Source organism: Thunnus maccoyii, chromosome 18 (genome assembly GCF_910596095.1).
Source record: "Thunnus maccoyii chromosome 18, fThuMac1.1, whole genome shotgun sequence".
NCBI lineage: Eukaryota > Metazoa > Chordata > Actinopteri > Scombriformes > Scombridae > Thunnus > Thunnus maccoyii.
This window is the reverse complement of record NC_056550.1, coordinates 19,705,697-19,726,942: the sequence shown is the minus strand read 5'-3', so window position 1 is coordinate 19,726,942 and position 21,246 is coordinate 19,705,697. Positions and strand designations below refer to the sequence as shown.

At 39.1% G+C, this 21,246-nt stretch overlaps 1 protein-coding gene across 1 annotated transcript in view; it reads left to right on the top strand.

Moving 5' to 3' along the window:
- The window catches only part of baiap3 (BAI1 associated protein 3), a 36,843-nt gene continuing 15,597 nt past the window's right edge, over positions 1-21,246 (top strand). Inside the window, exons 1-8 of the mRNA XM_042393723.1 lie at positions 1-226; positions 8,426-8,684; positions 16,476-16,563; positions 17,159-17,242; positions 17,443-17,550; positions 18,103-18,162; positions 19,730-19,796; positions 20,996-21,209. Coding sequence (XP_042249657.1) covers positions 8,551-8,684; positions 16,476-16,563; positions 17,159-17,242; positions 17,443-17,550; positions 18,103-18,162; positions 19,730-19,796; positions 20,996-21,209 — 755 coding nt within the window. The 5' untranslated portion in view covers positions 1-226; positions 8,426-8,550. The remainder of the gene's footprint in view (positions 227-8,425; positions 8,685-16,475; positions 16,564-17,158; positions 17,243-17,442; positions 17,551-18,102; positions 18,163-19,729; positions 19,797-20,995; positions 21,210-21,246) is intronic.

Genomic DNA, 21,246 nt, shown 5'->3' with positions numbered 1-21,246 from the left:
CGTGAGCTCAGGAAAGCATTTCGAAGGATTAAAATGAGCTTTTGTCTGTCGTCTATCACAAGAAAAATACCCAAACGTTGTTTTCACATAAGTTGATCGCGTCACGTTGACAGAAGAGTCCTGCTGCTTTGACCAGAGCTTTGATTCACTGGAACTCTGACACACGCAGCAGCAAAAAAAAAGAAAAAATAAACATTGCACCCTGGAAAACTGTCAGGAGACACAGGTGAGCTGGATTTTTCATTTTTTTTATCAGCATGACAAATTATACCTTTATAGTTTGAATTAAATAAAGCAGAAAACATGCATCAATTGCACTGACTCAACTGATTAATTGGCACCTGTTGATCTGAATTTTTTTCCTGCAGCTGAAAATATTTTGAATTGAGCCCTTTTGACAGAGGATAAAGTTATCTTGATACCCAGATAACAACACTATATAGTCCATATTATATGTATATATATATATATACATATGATTGACATGATAAAGCTCAACTTGTGAATTAGACCTGTTCCACGTATTGAGTAAAGAAATTACATGCTGGACTAAAGGATATCTGCCACACAGAAGTTATAAAGATTTTATGTACAATATTGGAAACCTTTTTAGAAGCTGCTCTGTGTGAGGTCAGATTTAGGGAGACACACATTCTGACACTCCTTTTTTTTCTAGTAAAATGTCACATAATGTAGGTTTTATCAAAACTCTTAACAGGTGGATTAGGTTGCATGTTTTTCTGAGGTAATGAATTTGCTATTTTTGTGTGGTTTTGTACACCCTCTCCAGCCACATAGCCTATTACTCTGCAAATCTCAAAAGCTAGAAACGCCCCACACCCATCCAGTATCAAAACACACACACACACACACACACACACACACACACACACACACACACACACACACACATATACTAAAACACACAGTATATACAGGAGCACCAGAGCAGCATCACATCACATAAAGATTAAGCATAAAGTTGCTGTTGGAGACATGAATTATTTTTGCGGTGAGAGGTGAGAGCACTGGTGACGAACATCTTGCATGTTCCTTCTCTGTTTTACTTCACTTTCCAAGTTTCACCAAAAAAAAAAAAAACAAGTTTTATCTCTCATGAAGATAAAGGCAAGTTAAGACCTTTTAGTCTTGATGCGATTTTGACCCCTTTAGCAGCTAACACATAATGCTTGCTGAGCCTCATACTGTGTATAAATCAATCTAATGCTTTGCAGATGCTTGTGGAGTGAGCTCAGAGAAACAGAGAGAGAGAGACATAGCTCAGCTAGAATTAGCTTCCCCCAAAGGACAGCAACAGCAACTCTGAGCCTGTAAATTACCTGTGCTTTTAATATTGGCAATAATTACAAATACAGCAGATTAAAGGGGTAATAAATAGGATTATGTGTCATAATTGATTAACTGCATGAATTAGACTTTTCTTTTCTATTAGACTGCCGTCTAGCTCTGGTTCACCATGTAGTACAAAATTATTATAGATGTCTGAATTCTGCAGAAATGATCTTTTTTGGTTTTTGGGGGTTTTTTTTTGATAGTTAAAATTTTCTGTCTCTGTGTGACTTTCTCCTTTTTTCTTAAGAAGCTGCCTGGCACAGGTCATAACTCCACTTTAGACTAATCATCAAGAGTCCATTAGTCATTAATTAATCATTAGCACTTATTATTATACAGTAGATCAGTGGTCATTACTCATAGCCCTGTCTATAAAAGACTGGGCTGAAGCCAGCTTTCCCCTGTGTTTTCTTCTCGCAGCACATTCAAAGAGACATCATAAAAAGGTTATGGCAACGCTGTGCAAACATAGTTGTTCTGTTCGGAAGTACGCCATTAATTATAGCATGTGTGAGTAGTTGTATGACTTCAGAGCATCACTTGTATTGTAGCACATCGTCTTGTAGATGCAGATTGATGTTTTTGCGTAAACTACGGAGGTGGCTTTATTGCCTTGGCATAAAGATTTAGTGGCTGCTATTTTTGACGATAGTGTTGCTGCTGGAGTGAGTGTTTTCAGGGCGACAAAGGCTCTATTATCTGTGGTATAATAGGCAAGGATTTGTAGCATTGTTTAAGTTTTATATTTTGTGGGTAGCTGTCAGTGATTTCTGCTGCTTTGGCTGTGATGCATACGCCCTTTACAAAAAAGCTCACAACCGTCAATTCCTGGGATTTTCTCTGGCAATCAATTTCTTAGCCAAAGTGCCTGTCATTTGCCTTGACAACACTGACTCTAGGAGCTTTTGGGAATAGATTGGGTTTCTGGATTTCCTGTTTCTTTAGGTCAGAGGCTAGGTGCATGCGATATAGATCACAGCAATATCTACACTTTTACACACCCAATCAAGTGGACAGCTTGTTAAAGATTTGACACAGAACTGGCAGTTTCCATCTAGCCAATGTGTCCCTAAGGGTTATTCACATAATAACATTGATGTCCGATCCATATCCCAGCTGATGAGACCCTCGGTTTTTGTCTTAAAGGTTATGATAGTCATGCTCTCTAACGCCAGCAACGCTACCATGTGATCTGCACAGTTATGATTTGAGTATTCTCTCGGGCTGATGTGGCTAAGTTCTGACGAATATGGAAGTCAAAATGTGCACATCTTGTTTCATTCAATTACATAATCCGCCGTCATAAAAGGAGAATTGAGAGGACAGTTAATATTTCTCTTTCATTTTGTAGACTCATTGTAGACTCAGGAGGATGCTCCTAATTACATTGATTATGAGACAACAAAAAAAAAAAGAAAAATGTAGAAAATCATAGTCTCCCCCACCCCCTCCTCTCTTTCTTTCTCGCCCCGTTTGAAACACTCAACAATGCTGTAAAGGATGAAGCTTTTCACGCTCAAACAGACACTTGGAGAAGTGCTCCAACAACAAAGACTAATGACTCAGAAATGTGCATTGAAAAACACACAAAGACTAATCTTGAGGTGTCTGTTTGAGGCTGTTAATGACCCACTGGTGCAGAAGACATTGTAAACCTTGCTACTTTATCGATCTGCAACATTATCTCTTGTTGGGTTTTTTTTTGTTTTTGTCTGACATATACATTAGAGGCTTCAAAAGGGAAGGGAATGAGAAGCTTGAATAATAGTTTACATGCACAAGATCATGAGTCACATTGAAATCCATCACTGTGGACTGATTGACACCTCAACAGTGAGTGAAATTTGCAGATTGGGCTGCTATGTGGGTGAGGAAGTGTTTTATTTGCATCTGGATTGCAAATCCCCTTCATATATGTCTCTCTCACAGTTGCGTTAGGGGACGAAGTAAGAAAGATTTTGGCCTGTTGTGACTGGCAGTATGAACTGTGTATATGTAATGTTTTGCTGCGTTAAGGTGAACACATTATAACATCAAGGGTCTTTTCTTTTTTTTAGCCTTTGTAGAATTCCATTTACCTGTATTTACCAGCTCCTTTTCCTCTGCTGTTACCATAGAGACACTCCATCCCTATCAGCAAGGCGCCTTTGGCTGCTGGGCTCATTGGCTCTCACAGGAGAGAGACACTGGTGAGCAAGTGTTTCCCTGGCACGACTTCGGCACCAGTGTAGCGAGAAAGGCATTTACTTGGCTTTGACAGTGTTTCCTTGGCAGTGGGCGCCCCACCGACGACGGCGCGTCGACTCGTTTTGTCACTATGGGTTGACGGCTGAGACAGAGTGAAATCCAGTTGGGAGAGATCCACTCCTGTAATTGAAATGAGTTCACCAGGGAGACAGCTGCTCCACGGTGCCTGTTAGCTGTCAGCACAGTCCCCCTGCTCACCAGCCTGCATGCACTGGATATGATGTGATGCTTGAGCGGGGTTTTTGCCTGTGACACCATAGTTTGAAGTCAGAAAACATTTTCCCTGTTTACCACAGCGAGCAAATATGCCTCAGGTATTTCAGCTGCAGGACCTTTCAAAGATGTCATGAAGAGAGCCTAACACTGTTAAATAGAAGTCACCCAGTAGAGCATGAAACAGCAAACAATTTCTCACCTTGCAAAGCTGCAGCCTCTGATGTTCACTGACAAAATGCACATGAATGCAGTGTTGTTTAGCAGCCAACACAAGACCTTCTCTTTGCTCTAAGTGGGCTTGCACATTTGATAAAGATGACAAAATACAGAAATGACCATAAAGCATTTTTAATATTTAATATTTTATTTGTCATGGGCTGCACATAAACAAAGACCTTTTGTAATTCACAGACAAAGAAATGTACAATATGTCATCTTGCACGGTGATGTTACTTATTTTTCAGGTCAATTAGACCCCATTGAGCAAACTGTAATCAAACTCCAAATCATGGCTGCAACTACAGATTATTATCGATTAATCTATCAGCTGTCTGGTTTATAAAATGTTAGAAAATGTTTATTACTGTTTCCCCAAAGCCCAAGATGCAACCTAAAATGTTCTGTTTTATTCTGACCAACAGTCCACAACCCAAAGATACTATCAGATAGATCATTGCAGCTCTAATCCAAATAAAAGGATAGTGCTGCGTCATAAGTCCTGTTAACACCAATTATAGATGAAGAGCTGAAAACCTTTTAATCATTTAACCAGGTTTTAGCAGCTGCGGTCTCTAAGACCCCAAATAGAACATTAGAGTTAACAGATTTGATTCCCTTCATAACTTTGAGATGTTTTGCAAATCACTTCACAGTTTCTTTTCCCTATTCCTGGTGATAAATATCGCACTATACTTTCTTGTTTGTGACATATTTCCTGTGCAGACACAGCGGAGATTGACAGCAGAAAATATCATTGACTGTGAGATTCAGCCAGACTCAAAGAGCAAGAGCTCTCTCAAGGCTCGTGTTTTAGCACTGACATTCAAAAAGCACACCAGAATAAATCCATCATAGACGATGCAGAGGCAGACAGTCTCTCCACTCATGGGAGCTTTTAGTAGACCATGATGCAATGCAACCACAAGACATGTTTCTGTGTTGACAGACTAGTCAGTTAGCTGTATGTTTATCGGCACATGGAAATAGAAAGTTCACACCTTTATCTCTTTGAGAAATATGGGAAATCACTATCTGAGGAAAAAAAATAGAGAAATTTCTCAGCAACAGTTCGTCAGCGGAGCGCCTCGGAGATGACGCGTTGATGATATCTGACGGAGGAAGAGTATTGACACTTCAGTGTAACGGAGTGAAGTGTGGATACTCTAGGTGGCATCCTGGATCGATAGCGTACTGTCCTTTGGCTCAGCCGATGATGCAACTTGTGCCATGAAATTCTGGCTTGTTCTAAACTGGAAAGATGACCGCGTGTTGCTCTCTGTGTACAGTTGGCCCGGAGCGCCGAATGATAGCAGTCATGCAGGCAAATATGTTTCATTTTCTCTGGATCTGTTTGGTATAAGCAGTGTGATTGAAAACAAGTGACCTTCAGCAGTGCCATCCAAAAAAAAAAAAAAAAAAAATCCTTTTAAAATGGGCAGCATCAGCTCAGAATCACTGAGCTAATTGTCCTCTATTACAGTTTGTTAATAACAGCGACTATTGTGTCTCCCAGCCCACGGTTCATTGCTTCTTTTTCACATAGATGTGCAGACATTGGCTGTCAACTATTGAAAAGAGTGTCTGACTGAGTATGTCTGACTGTCTTCTGAAACAACTTCTCCATCAATCAAACCCTCTCTCTTGTGTCCTTGTCATTCCTCCTTTTTTTTTTTTTTTTTTTTTTTTTTTTAGTGTTCTGTCTCTTTCTCCTGCTCCGCTTTCTGTGATGTTTGGTCGGCACACCGAATGTCGGAGGCTCATAAAAGACTCCCAGTCATCCAGGTGGAACCGGCATCACAGTCGCATTTTAAAAGAACTTCACATCACAGTCAAAAACGGAGCAAATTGGACAAGCAGGGACATAAATGATTGGCTGCTGTTCAAGAGACGGTTTGATTTGACAATAAGCTTCACTCTCCTCCTCAGTTGCCAGGCAGATGTGTGAGCATCCTTAAGTGTTTTTGCTTTAGTGACATTTGTGTGATTAATGACCTTGCAATCAGATTATTTTCATGCTTTTTTTTTTTTTTTTACTGTCATGTCTCGAAATGAATAATGAAATGAAATGTGACATGCCCTATTAACAGTCTTGCTGCCATTGTGGCTTGAAATGTTGTGTTACACTTGAAAAAATGTGGCAGCTAATAAATATACTCTGTTCCTGTGAGGATTTAGTGACCGACTTCAATATTGAACTGTAGGTATTTATAGACATTCAACCTTCTGTCAAGCTTAAAAGGATTAACTCCTAATAAAAGGTAGATATACTGCAGATACATAATGACATTCAATGTATGACTCTGACAAAAAGGGTCATAAAGGGGCATTACACTAAAATATAGCCAATTATGTGGCTCTGGGGTATTTCATATGGAATATATTCTCATTAAAATGTGCAGAAAATGGAAGAGGAGCCAGTTTATATTTGACTTTCTGTGTCTATAGTGGAGCTCACTGCAAACTCAGCTTTGGTTATAGTTAATAGGCTAAAGAGAGCTGATATAAAAAAGCGTCTGATGTCGCTATTGCATGGAAATTGTAAAGTTTCCTTAATGCCTTACTTCTCTTCCCTCACTTGTGGAAAATGCAGGCATGCACAGTTTCATTAAATATCTTTGACAGAACAGTTTATTTTATTTTTTCGAATCTTCTTCTCTCGGGAGCACTGACAGTGCACAATATTGTTATGGAGGTCATATAATATAGTTATACTTTAAAAGACACCGTGAAGCCAAAATGAGAGTTCACTTTATGGCAAGTGGCTCAGAGGAAGACCCACTCAGTCTCAGTGAATTGCTTAGCAACACAGTGCCAATCTCTCTAAGGTCGCCAGATAGGCTCATTTTTCTAAATTCATATTTCACAGTTATGATAACCCAAGTATACGTTTCTCTAAAATGCTCGGATAAAGTTACTGCTTCTGTTAAGAAGGCCGTGTCAAGATTCATAATATACTAGTGATTCCATGCAATATTTGTTTATTTTATATTATTTTATTGTACTCTTATGCTTGTATTCCATCATTTCTCCCTAAATTGCTAATATCACGACTGCTTTGTGCTATGAAAGAACCGTTCCTTATACAAAACTCAATGGTTGGTCAATGAACATAAAGGATGTACTCATGTTTTGTCCCATATTTTAGTGGCTGGATAAACATTCATGTACACAACATTTATTCTAAAATTGTATCAGACGTTTTCAAGCTGTAAAAGACATGAACAGTAACTTATGGACAGGCCTCTCCACTGTTTTTTGATTGACATCACATGTGGAGTGTGCTACTTCACATAACCTTCGGGCATCAGTGACACCTGGTGTTGATGTGCCTCTGAGCAAAGCATGTGACCCCCCCCCCCCCCCCCACCCACCCCCAACTGTTTCAGGGGAGCTACTTCCTGGTGTGAAAGTTTATTATTATTTATTATTTTGTTGAAGAATAAGAACATTCATGTTTATGTGTTTAAAAACAGGAGTCTGTTTTGCACCACCGCAGTTCTTACTACATGTTTATAATTATTTGTTGAGACATGGCAGCTTTGCAATTAATGTCAATTAAATGTTTATTGTTTGAGCAAAGAGGAGGAAGTGTGAATTATACAATTAACAATGAATCACGTTTAATTATAGATCATGATATTACTTTTGTACAGGTGAGTACAGAAATTGTTACTGAACCAGTTTCTCATTATCTTAACAGAAAATCACTAGTGCATTTCTTTATTAGTCGACTACTTCTCCAAAAACTTTTTTTTAAACTAAAATTATCCCAACACTTTGCCATCTGCAAGCCCACATTACATAACAAGGTCTTATTTTGTGGAATTCAATAACAAAAGAAAAGCAATCTTTAAGTTCTTTGTTTTCAAGTGATCCGGCTGTTTTTGTATCATTTTGTAGATCCTCCTCATTTAGACCCTGCAGATACTCTGTGATGAAGACATTTGGGAAACATTTCTAAAGATAACTTTTACTTAGCTCTATTTTCTTTTTCCTTTTTCATTTTTATTTCATGGTTGAACCGTTTCTGTGACATCGCTGTTATGTGGCTCCTGTGAATCTCAGCTCTGGGAATCGTCTTGATTTGCATATTTTGTACAAAGTGCAGTCCCAAATATAAAGGTCGATTGACTCTGAAGTGACCACACTAAAAAGGTGGAAGATAAATTGCACACCCTGTGGCATCAGTCAGCCTCAGACAGAAATAGAACACACCTTCTGCTGAGGAAGAGTATAATTATGTTAAAAGCGCGTGGGGGGTGATTATGCAGCTGATTAGGCCGAAAGAATACCCCGAACCAGTCGTGTTTCTAGAAACAAATGGTTTTATAAATATGATTTCACTACTGACATGAAAATGTATTTTGACTCACTTCCTTACCCCAATCAGACTCCACCAGAATAAAGACGAGTGAATCACTCCTTCTCACCGCCAATCAGGGTTTGCAGCATCTGCAGCGGAGTGACAGTGTCTTGATGTTTTGCTCTTTGTGTCCGTGCCGGCAGTGAAAGATCATGACGACGCTGCTGGACCTGAAGAGTAGCGTGCTGAGGCAGGTGCAGAGGAGCCAGTCGCTGAGGAGCCGACGGGAGCCGCCGCCCACCGCCAGCAGCCCCCTCACACACTGCCCTGACCCCATACCTCGCAGGTTAGTCGCTGGTGTGCACACATACAGTACGTACATATATATATATACATGATACTTTAGATCATGGAGCTCTAAGATTCTTGACAAATAGTCTCTCACACATCATTGTTCCTTGTACACCCGGCTCGGCTGATTCTCTTTAACCTCCAGTAGCTTACAGCACTAGATTATATTTAAGCAATATTACATGAGACGGTGTGCTTTTCCGTCATTGTTGGCACGACAGTGATGCAGTCAGGAACAAGGCGTCTGATAGTTCTAAATATCTAGTTGACCAATCAGATTGCTTGGTCGGAACTACCTTTTGTATAATCATCTATACGCCATTCATGGATTACAGCCCATTGTTTAAAAATGCCTAAAATTCTCTGGTTCCAGGTTCTTAAATGTGAGAATTTGCTGTTTTTCTTCAACATACATAACAGTCAATTGAACATCTTAAGATTCTGGGCCCTGTTTCCCAAAAGCATCTTAAAGTTAAGATCATCTTAGTCTCATCGTAAATCAATGGGCTAAGATGTCCCTGGACTGTTGGTCGGACAAAACAGGCAAATTGAAGGCATCACTGTAGGCTCTAAGAAACGGTAAAAGGCGTTTTTTTTTCACTATCTTTTAACATTTCTCAGACCAAACGATTCATGGAGAAAATAATGGGAAGATTAATCGATAATGAAAGTAATCATTAGTTGCAGCTCTACTGAATTTTGTGCCTTTTAGAGGTGGGTCTGCTTTTACCTTTTATATAATATACTGCGTTACTGTCAGACATAAATGAAGCCTTGCTTGCTTGAGTCGTAGCAATCAGCGGGAGGCAGGCTGTTTACTAATATATTAATTTTTCTAGAAATATAGCTACAGTTAATATTTGCCTGATTGTTGCCATTTAGGACAAGTAATAGCTTCAGTAATGAGAGTCTTTGTTTAGGAAATTAAAGTGCAGTCAGTGTAGCTCAAAAAGATAATGACAGCCTTTCGTAAACAGCGGCGCAAGCTCAAAAGCAGTAATTCATTCCTGTTATTCATTTGTTTTCCGCCGGCTGTCCTGCTGAAGCCACAGGTCGTCATTTCTTGTCAACAGAGTGTTTTAATGTGGCTGGCATTTATTCCAGAGTAGCGACTTGCTGTGAGCAGGCCATGCACAAGCTGCTTCTCCCCCAAGGACACATCAACCAAACTATTACATGCACAGTCAGGCTCTGTAGGGATCACAAATGCTGCTTTCTTGTATATCAGTTAACGCCACATGATTCTGATGTCCACACGTCTCCTACATCATACAGCACACTGCTGTTTTTACTTGAGTGACAAAGATATTCTGCTGCATCGGGAAGCAGGAGAATCATCACCTTATACATGTTGATGTATGTATGTGTTTGTGTGTGAATGGATATATACATGGAAGTTATGGGTACTTTTGTTTATGTATGTATATGTGTAGATATATGTCAAAAAATTTAAAAAAAATACAGCAATACATCTTGCAGCTCATATACAAAGCCAAAAAGAAGATCATAATAATAAATATACAGAGACAAGCTGTACAGAGGGAAGAAACAAAAGGAAATACTTTTGCTATAAGCTTAACTTTCATCCTGATAAACAACTTTTTTTCAATGTTTTCTGTGTGAATAACCAACAATAAACAACTAAATAGATTTAATTTTCTGTGTCGTTGAGATGGCACATCGGACAAATCATCTACATCTTCATCTACATCTTCCAGACAAAGCATCCAGATGGTAAAATAGATTTCAGCTGCATATAAAGATGCACACTTCTTCAATAAATGGCATAAAACATATTTCTTTACACTGTATCTGTACTTTATTGTAATACATGTACACAGTTTGGTTAACTCCACTTATGTTTTCCTTTTTTTCACTGTCTTTACTGTTTACAAATACATCCCAAGTGCAGTATTGTGGATAGAAAGGATGTCTGTCTGCCTCTACTGATTTCTGTTTTTATCTATTTTTATTTTTGCATATTGTCTTTTAATATATGTTGTTTTTAGTCGTGTCTACAGTACCGTTTTGTTGTACTGTACATGTGCAATGACGATAAAAGGCATTATTTTATACTCTGTTCTATTAATATAATGTTAATGTTTACAACATTAGAAGATACCACAACAAATTCATATCTCTTGATCTGTTATGTGTTGATTTGTTATTGTTTCATGTAAAGTCCTGTTCACATATACTGTATGTCTGTATGTATTTCTATTAATGGGGATATGCTGTAAACTCTGTGCATATATGTATGTCTTCATTTAAACATATGTGTGTATATATAGAGATAGAGTGTCTTTTCTGTATATGTATGTTAGGTGTATATGTGTATGTATACATGTATGTGTGTATATGTGTAGCTCAGTGTATGTATGTGCCATGTAATGCGTGTGTTAGCGTTAGTTTGACAGCACTGTATTCTCGGGAGCATGAGGTCATTAACAGGACCTCAGTCTTGAGCCTGTCTGATCCTTATCAAGATTTATTCAAATTTTTTTTTCTGTTAAATATTTTTTTGGGGAGTTTTGTCTTTGCCTGCCTCGTAACAACAAATAAAGTGGCACAGGTAAAATAAATCGTCTGATTTTTATTTTTTTTTCAATCTTGTTTTGAAGCTTCGTGTGAAGCCAAAAGTAATAGTATGAACCTGAGGTTTCTATAGCAACCTAAACATGGGTTGCTGCCACGATGTGAACTTATACTCGTAATAACGACTATATCTATTTTTAACATGGAAGATAACCTCAGATGGTGTGCTGAACATTGATTAATTTTGGATTTCAGAGACTAGCAATAATAGACCTCGAGGGGACTTTGTCTGTACATTTTTATTTAATCAATATTCTTGATGCTGCCTCAGTATGTTTTCATTTTAAATGATATTTCTAACATAATTTCCTATCACATCTTCTTCAGTAGGACCCTTTTTGTGTTGTTCATTAAAGAGTGATTTGAACCGTCAGTATTGTGCATCTCACCTTTTTCTCATTTCCCATGCCAGCACCCTGGTGCTGCAGCCTTCCCACTGAGCCTCAGCCGTGCACACACTCTGAGCGCTCATCATTAGAGGCAGGCTGTTGATCTTTGTTATCCATTCAGACTGCTGCTGACCCGCCTGCACTCTCACTTTAATTGAGAATTTGCAAATGAGGCTGGGTAGATTTGGACCGTTCCATCCGCAGTTGTTGACCCAGTAGTACGGTCGGCTGTCAGAGCCTCTCAGAGCAGAGACTGGCACATTGGAGGTGTTTAATTCAGTTGAGCAAATTATGCTTTTTTAGGTCTGTGTGAGCTAGTTAAGACTCTGGCAGTGTTACAGCATAGACCCCACAGGGATTTACATTTGAATGTATATTTTGGCTTATTATTGTTTGCTTATTTCACCGTTCACTGTCAACAACAATGGACTTCATATTGATGTGACAGTGTTTTGAATCTTGAGCTTGCTGCAGTGTCATTAATGGATTTGACTCCTCTGTGTCAGTGTATTGAGGCTCATGTTTTTTTAATTAATGCAGAATAACACAATCAATTTAGAACGACACTAAACGGAAACCCCTAATGCACCTGTGATTACATTCATTAATGGCACATATACAATACGTTTAAAGGACGAGGCTGCTGCTACTGTATATTTTTCATCTTTAAATCCAATTAAAAGAAACCAGCAATGTTCTAATCCGTCCTCACAATATTTTCTCGACTTCCCGACCCTGTTTGTGTCATTCAGTCTCAAGCCAATTTGCTCCTATTGAAGACATAAATCTTTAAAAAGGAGTTTCAAATATATAATTAAATTTATTCTAAAAGACTAAATAATTTCCAAAAACAGAGAGCCAATGTAGTTTCATCAAACATTAATAAAACAGGAGTGAATAGTGTATTTGTTGGGGATTTTCTGCAGTGGATTAACACACATTTGGTGATTTGGTGTTCACGGCTCCGGAACAGTCTATGTGGGGTTTTACTCTGACTAGCAGAGGAGTGGATTCACTCAAGTACAATTTTGAGGTGCTTGCACTTATACTTTATACTGCACCACATCTATATGAGCTTATAAAATGTGATGCAGTGTTATATATCCAGGATATATACTGTATAAACCAGTGCATAAACCAGTTCAATGCTCAATACACATGCATCAATAATAATAATCCAATATTTTGATATGAAGTATATACAGGGTAATAAAACATTTACTGGGGCCATTTTTCTTTTGATACCTCTGTACTTTCACTCAAGTAAGATTTTGAATGCAGGAATTTTTCTTGTAATGGAGTATTTTTACACTGTTGTATTGCTATTTTTCCTTTTATATAAAAAATAATCTATATCAGTTGAAATTAAAAGTTCATACTTGACCGTGGATGCATTCATTGACACAAACAATCTCACCATAAAGTCTGTTAGTACCTGTTCTGAAGCTTATAGTCATATAACATTATCTTCCTCAGCCAACATGGATGAGAAGTCTTTAAAGTCCCCCTTCAGTCAAAGATGTATGCTTCTTCTTGTTACTTAAGTTGGATGTTTGAGCTTTACTGTGCAAAAATGTGCAGAGTTTGAAACTAGTAGGCATGGTTTGTGACATCACAACCAGTTTGGAAGCCAATCCTGTTCCAGTATGCAACTTACAGAAGTTCCAGAAGCCTCCAGTGCACAAACACTGAGGGGTCCATTGAAGTAGGAGACATCTTGTGTTCAGCAGTTAAACCTTTAAACATTATTTGCATATTTATAGATTGTTGGTTTTAATGAGGTAGGAGGAGCAAATATCATTTTAATTATATTTAACATGGTAACTGAATATTTTTTGTGGAGAAAACACCATTTATTATTTCAAGCAGAGGATTTATATATGTTGTAAATCATGTTTGGAGGGGATCTCTAAAGTGCACAGAAATGTAGAAATTTGAACAGCTATCAAATTTAGCTAAACAGGCAATACTTGTTGGTAAGATCAATTCATTTTTGTTTTTTTGTTAGTTGTTTTATTAGGAAAATATCATCAACCTAATCCTTTAACATGTATTTACAGCCATTAATGACAGACTGTACATTAAGGGCTGAGAAGAGACTATCCCCTATACATTATATACTGATATAATATTCACAGTATGACCTAATACTGTCAGATATATCCAGGAGTAACTTCCCATGAGCTCAACATTGCTTTAGCTGTAGCATAATACCTTACTGTGTTGCTTGATGAATAATAGATAAGGAACATAAATCAGAAGTTTCACCGCTCATACATTACCCAACTTGCAGTCAGGAATCATATGTGGAAACATGAGATCCTTTGCCTGTTTTAAAGTAGGTTTAATCTTCAGTCAGCTATTGACCCGCACAGTGAACTGTGAAACAGAATTGTGAAGCACCCAACTTGGATATAATTTCACACCAGGCTACTGTTCTGTCTGTCAGTAGTTGTAGCTGGGAGACTGCTGTTTTCTTTCACAAGCTATTGAAAGGAGAGATTCTATCAGAGCTGTTGTGCTTATAATCTCCACGTTGAGGATTTGTCACCTGTAGTGTCTTCTTGCTTAATCAAAAGTGTAATTAGAGTGAAACAAACAGTCGCGTATCAGTATCGAGGAGGGAGGGATCCTTGTCATGGAGATCCTCGCTTGTGATAGGAGCTGCAGGCTGATATTATGCAGTGACAACCATGATCAATCAGATTAAAAAAAAAATCATCTTATTTTATTAGAATGCATACAGACGTCACGTTGTCTTTCATGCTGCAGACGACAGTGACGTCTGCGCTATTAATTACCATGTATGCACTGCCACATTATATTGGAAGTTGGAAGTGAGGGGTTGCTGTCACCTTCAGATTCTCAATTAGTAATGTTTGAAGATAGATTTTCGCAGATAGAAGTTCAGAGTGTTTGTGGGTTTTTTTTATTTATGTTTTTGCTTCTGATTTACACTCCAGACAAGGAAACATAATTGAAGCGTTTGACTGAATTCTGAAAATAAATTAGAATAAAATGACAGTAAAAAAAAAAAAAAAAGGACCTGTTTCCTAGCAACATCAAATCAGTTTGTTATTCTAGTGGTGTGTGTCTGTGTGTGTGCGTGTGTGCATGTGTGTGTGTGTCAGAGAGGGAAAGAAAGGTTGAAAAATATCGGCATCATTTTTTTTTTTTTTTTTTAGATGTATCAAATCAGAATTGACTGGATTTGCATCATTTTAGCTTTATTTCTTCTCAGGAACACGTCATCCCAAAGCTCAAAACAAAACATCCCAGGCTGTCTGGACAAATCGTTAGCTGCATGACTGACAGACGATGGGGTAGATTTCCGGATACGAGAACGCCCGGGACGATTGAAGACGGATGTGGAGAGATTTGAGTGTCTCATAACACGAGCATGACGATCAAATGAAGCTTATTTGTACTATATGTGCAAATGAAAACTGTAAGCTTCAAAAAATCTCTAGTTAGAGGACAGGCTTTGTTTGTGGAGTCATTCACTGATTGCAGACTCAGTTTGTAGTTTCAAGCTTTCAAACACTGACTGAGGGGTTCAGATGAGAATAACAACTCAGTTTTTGATCGGTATTTAGCAATATCGACAAACACACCAGTGAGACTGAAAGTTTTTGATGCAAATTAGTTTGAATTCTAACAAATGAATGGTTAAGCTCCAGCCTTTAGTGGAAATACAGAGACTACCAGGCATGACTAAGGAAACTACAGATTAAAACTGCGGTGGTGTAATTTGTACTCAAAAGAGGTCGTTTATTTTAAAGAATATACTGTTAATGAGCCTTACATTGATAAAATATTTCAACACTTTTAACTGAATGCCTCCGCTTTTGAAGTCTACATGGGGTTGACAGCACTGGAAACCTGACCAACTCTCCCAGCATGGCTGCCATTAGTCTTCATCAATACCTCAGGGGTTTGCCATCCGCTCCCCCACCATGGCGAGAGTCAGTAGGTGCTGGGATGGGCTGCCACACGCCCGCTGTGATGCGATGACGCTAATAAAGGAGCGTGACGGGGGCCTCTGCGGACGGCTCTCCTGCATAATACGACAGGGGTTGGCTGAGAGACGAGGTAGCTGTGAGGGTGAGGTGCAGACGGCATGGCTGTTCCTGACCGTTCTGCTACAGCTCACATCAGAGCTGCCTGCCCCCAGTGATTTCCATCACAGGCCAGGAGGAAGATGCCCACTGAGAGATTTGGGGGGGGGGGCGGGGTGGGGGTGAGGGTATTCCCAAGGTGTTCAGCCATCTACTCCCTCCATGAATGTGCCTGTATCACCATGACAACTGGAGCTGGTGGGGAGTCCGGGGATCCACTCGCACCTGGAGGAAACAGAAAACATCATTTGCATTTGCACACAGCCCTGCTCATCATAGTAGATTAACATGGTTCATGCAGAGTGCAGACATGTTGGGTCGCTGAGAGCTTTAGTCCAGATCTAGCTTTTGCTTTTTTTAGTCCATGAGATAAGACAATGTTTGATAGCTAATAAAGAGCTGAACTGTAGGCGATGGAGTCCAGTAGTTCAACATAAAAAGGAAACATAGTCTATATTGACAGACGCTCCTCCAAAGTGTTGTCAGTAAACATGATAGCGTGATGCCACCAATGTCACCGGATCCCACTGTGTTTGTAATTACCATCCAGACATATTCTGTTGTTAGACTGAATCTCAACCCTAACCTTATACTATGCATCTCTCGACTCACCGTTTCTCATAAATGAATATACTTTCCTATTTTTAGAACTGTGTTTGCCAATCTGCTCCCTCTTCTTGGCAGGATTTCTGAGGAGAGCGTGGCGTTCTTTGAGCGTATGAATGCCATCCTGCAGAAACAAGAGAACATGCTGCGGGCTGCCCAGGCTGAGGTAACCTTCACCCAACTTCCACCTTTCCGTCTGTCACACACTTGAGGCACATGTACGTGTAATGAGTAGGCCTCGGCGCTGTCACTCAGCCCACTGCTGTGGCCAGTATGACGTCCGTAGACAGAAGGGCCGGGTTTGAGTAGGGTGCCCAGAAGACTAGAAACTCAGCTATGACAAGCTGCTGTCGATGGCTGCGTTCAGCTCATCCTGCTGCCAGTGCTAAGACAGCAATGATGCTTTATTGACATCTTTGCAGTGAGTGCTTGATGACTGCTTCTCCAAATTGCTGTATGACAGGGGAGCAAAGACAGAAGCAAAAAGTAAGGGACATCCGCACTACATTTCATAATTGGGAAGACATCATACTATCTTTTGAGACTTTAAATTTTGGCTGCAAAAATTTGAAATGAGTCGTGTAAAGTGATAAAGTGGTTATGAAACCAGTGGAGAGATTACTCCTTCCAAGTGATTATCGAGGGTCTACTGTCGATAATACCTTACTATGTCTTCAGCTTCTCCTTTGGCCAGTTCTTACTCAACACAGCTTTAAGGAGCAGATTCTGTGTTAAGTAAACTGTTTCTGTCCCCTTCACAGTGCCAAAGAGGAGCCTGCACAGTGCCACCTCCCCAAGAGCATGTGGACCAGGCCTTTATCCCTGACAGGATCAGCAGGACAGAGGTACGTTAGCTCAGCTTTTCTTTTTTTTTTCGGCGTATTTCGAGCAGAGATTAAAGTTTTAAAAGTCACAATAACAGAGCGCAGTCGTGTTTTTTATCCCCGCTTTTGATGTGCAGCAGAGCAGAAACCACAAAGGCGAGAGAGAACATGAGCGTTTATTTTTCAAAGGTTGTTATTAAGTGGAGTGTGTTTTCGTGTAGCTGGACCTGCTTTATGAGGAAGCTGTGTACACGGTGGTCAACCGAGTGGGAGTGCCTTCACCAGAACAAGTGAAAAGTGATGAAGAGCTGTTTGCTTACCTTCTTAAGGTATCTATCTATATGTATTTATCTACAGTATCATCTTTTACCTTCCCACCAAGGACAGATTCAATGATACAGACAGTAGTACATTTGAAAGTTTAATTTAATGACCATGGGCATATCAGAAAAAAAACAGACTCTATTTCCTGAGCTCCATTAAATCTCTGCCAGAAACACTGATGCTGGCCTCGTAGAGAGTGTTATTTGTTGTGAGCAAGAATCTGAGCAGATGCTTTTGGCTCAAACCTGATTAAACATCAAAGCCCAGTCACACTGTGTACTGATATTCAGCTGTGATATTACATCTATTCAGCTGATGTCATGCTAAGCTTTGTGGCCTCTTTTGTGTCTGGAGTGGGCGTCTTTTATTCAAAGTGTGTAGCATGTGTTCCCAGCTGGGCAGGTGCTAGCAGGGGCTCTGACTTACCATAAGATGTTATGAAGGAATTTTACTGGTGTTTCTTAAGCAATGCAGTTTTTATTCATTCAGTCTTGAATTTCAACTGTATTTCCATGATGATAATACAAGCTTTTTTCTTGCCTGACCATCTCTCCGAGGTGTTTGATATGGGCGAGGAGGAACAGGACATCATTCTCCAAAAAGTCCAAGAATCCAAGGTGAGGGGCACTTTATACATGACTCTGTGACACTAACAGTCCTTATTCACCAGCTTTCTATAATTAAAGGGACATTTTGGCAGTAATCGTGCACATTTCCATATTCTGCTAATGATGTGCCATGTAAATAGTTCCTATCTTGTGTGCGATTGCAGATTTAACACATTAAAACAGAGTGGAGGCATCTGGTTTGCTCATTAATGTTTCAGAGATATTGAACAATGAATATTGAAGGAGCTTACCACTATGATTGCAAGTTGTGGCACCTTGATCCATGTATACTTTCTTTTTGTGAACCTTTTTGGATGCATGCTGCATACTTTTGGAGTTTTTACATATTTTTTCTGCTCTTAGCAGAACTAAAGGCTCCAGACAGCCTTTAGTTCCATTACTGTAGTTAACAGATACTTACTATGAATAGGCAACATACCAGAAAAGTGGACCTGTGAATATACTGGTGAAACTAGTGTTTTTTATAATGAGTTTATTCAGTTGGTTATAAAGATCTTTTGACTGTATTGTTGGGTTAATAAATAAACACATTTTTTGTGTCTTCTGACACATACTTTAAATGTTTTGAGTGCTGAATGAAATGTTGAGCTGCTCAGGAAAAAAATGATATTGTGATTCAGAACCAAGCAATTTAAAAAACTGTAATTGTAGTGTAAAAGTAGTTCAGTAAAGTCAAACCCTTATTATTATATTGAACATTATGAACAGTCTGAACTGCTTTGCCTGGTATCAATTCTGTGCCCTTGATAAAATAGATTTTCATGTAATTCAGAAACTAATGGAAACCAGTTGCTGCCTGGAACGACAGAAAAAATACTTATTACTTATTATACTAAATTTTTGAAATACTGCAACACTGTTTACATAACGGTTAGCTGCAAGCTAAAGTACAGAGTATGTGACTTGTTTGCTAAATTGCATGCAAAACCATAGGTACAGCCGTTTCAGTCATTACCTTATTAAACTGATAAAACTCATTGCAGAAATGAACTCCTCAGTGGTCACAAAGTGCAGTTTTAGATGTCACTAAATCCTCAGTTCTGCAGCCACAGGTGGTGTTTTAGTGCATTCGCTGCTTTCTTCTCATGCCCGTATTTTGAACAGTGCAGTAGTAATAAGGTGAAAGCATGGCCTGGAGAGTCACAGTTGGAGTGCATTGTGCCCTTGGAGATGTTTTCTCAGAACTGTGAGATGTAAGACTTGTAACACCTGGAAGCCCCATTTTGTATGAATCTTTGTCTCTAACTTGACCGCCAATATCTCGAATATCTCTCTTAAGAACTGTGAGGTCTTTTGCTACACTGTTGGAAATGTGAAAATATCTTGTCCTTTGGTAGGACATTGAGTTTTTCTACCTCATGAGTCACAGAGTCTTTATACCTGATGAAGCATACAGGAATTGATTTGTTACAGTCTTACTCTAAAATGCATGCTGATATTTACTTTAATGGAGATACAGCAGAATCAAGTCAAAGAAAATGCATTGCCATGTACTCTGATTTGCTGTACAGTTTTTTTTTTTTTTTTTTTACTGAAACAAATTATTTTTTCACAGCGTGCCAGTTTCTCTTTGAGAGTTTCTGTTATGAAAGCAAAGAACCTGATGGCCAAGGACGCAAACGGTGAGACGTTTCAAGTATTAAATCTCCATTTTAACGAGAAAATGGTTATTGAGCAACAATATGCAACTGAAAAGCTTTTAATGGTACTTGCTTGGTGAATAGTCAAGTGATTTACCTCCCATCAGATAACATCATACAGTTTTCAGCTCTTTGTGGCAATAAGATTGTTCAAGCTAAGTGAGACCTGTGCAGATTTTACCAGCAGTGATGATACAATTCATTCTGTTTAGGATGTTGTCCAACCTGCTTATGAATTACGATGGTGTCATGCAGAAATTAGAAAACATAATCTCAGAATATCAGTTTTCTTGAGAGGTCTTATTTGCTCTCCTCTGTTGAAACACAATAGGAAATAACTGGAACTGCTCTGACTAAAGTGCTCATTTATTTCTCACAATCTTGTTCATTTCCTGTTTATACACATAGAATTTGATTATATTAGGTTCAATTTCCACCATGAAAGTTTATTCATTTCACACAGTACTGTTGTGTTAACTGTGAGCTAATGTTGTGTGGTTGCAAACAGTCCTCCCAGCTTCCCTTAGAAGCTGAATAAATTATATTTCAGATACGTGTACAACATGAACAATAAGAGAATCTCTGTTGTTTTTAAGATTGTGAATTCACACAAATGCTTAGTAACAAGCTGCAGACACATTTTTAAAAGGAAATCAGCTCAGATGAAAAGCCCTGCATTATAATTGAGTCTGACATACTGTATCCTTGATGTGCATATTTTGTATGCATGCCTTCTTTTCATCTCTCAGTGTATGAATTATTATTATTTATTAATTAAATAATAAATGGTGCCATTATGATCAAAATACACGCAAATACATACGGTATATAATATACACATGTGGCTAATAATAGTGTGGTAGTAATAGTGATCCTAGAAATATTTGACTTCCTGTATCATTTTCAAACCGTCCAAAGCTTTGCAGGGTTTTTTTCAATGTCCTCCAACCGCAGCCGACTACTCACATCCTCTTTCCAAGCGAGGTGAAATTAATCTCAAACAAGCCTTTTGTCAACCAGTCGCACTGATTACACTGACAAGCACCATATCAAAACACAACACTGATTATAATCACAAATAAGCCCAACGGCTTTCCGTCACAGCGCCGCCAGTGTGATTAAAAAAAAGTTTCAAGTGTGCAATAACCTTTTGTGTGTGTGTGTCACCCTGTGGCCGGCAGGGTACAGCGACCCCTACTGCATGCTGGGAATCCTGGTGGGCCAGAGCCCGCGGGAGACGGAGGAGAAAAAGGAGAGAAAGTTCAGCTTCAGGAAGAGGAAGGAGAAGCTGGAGAAACGCTCCAGCACCAAGGAGGTATTACCTGCCAAGTGTATCCAGGTGACTGAGGTTAAACCGGAGACTCTTAACCCGGTCTGGGACGAGCACTTTGTCTTGTGAGTACAGCACTTTAACCTTTTTCACAGTACTGGA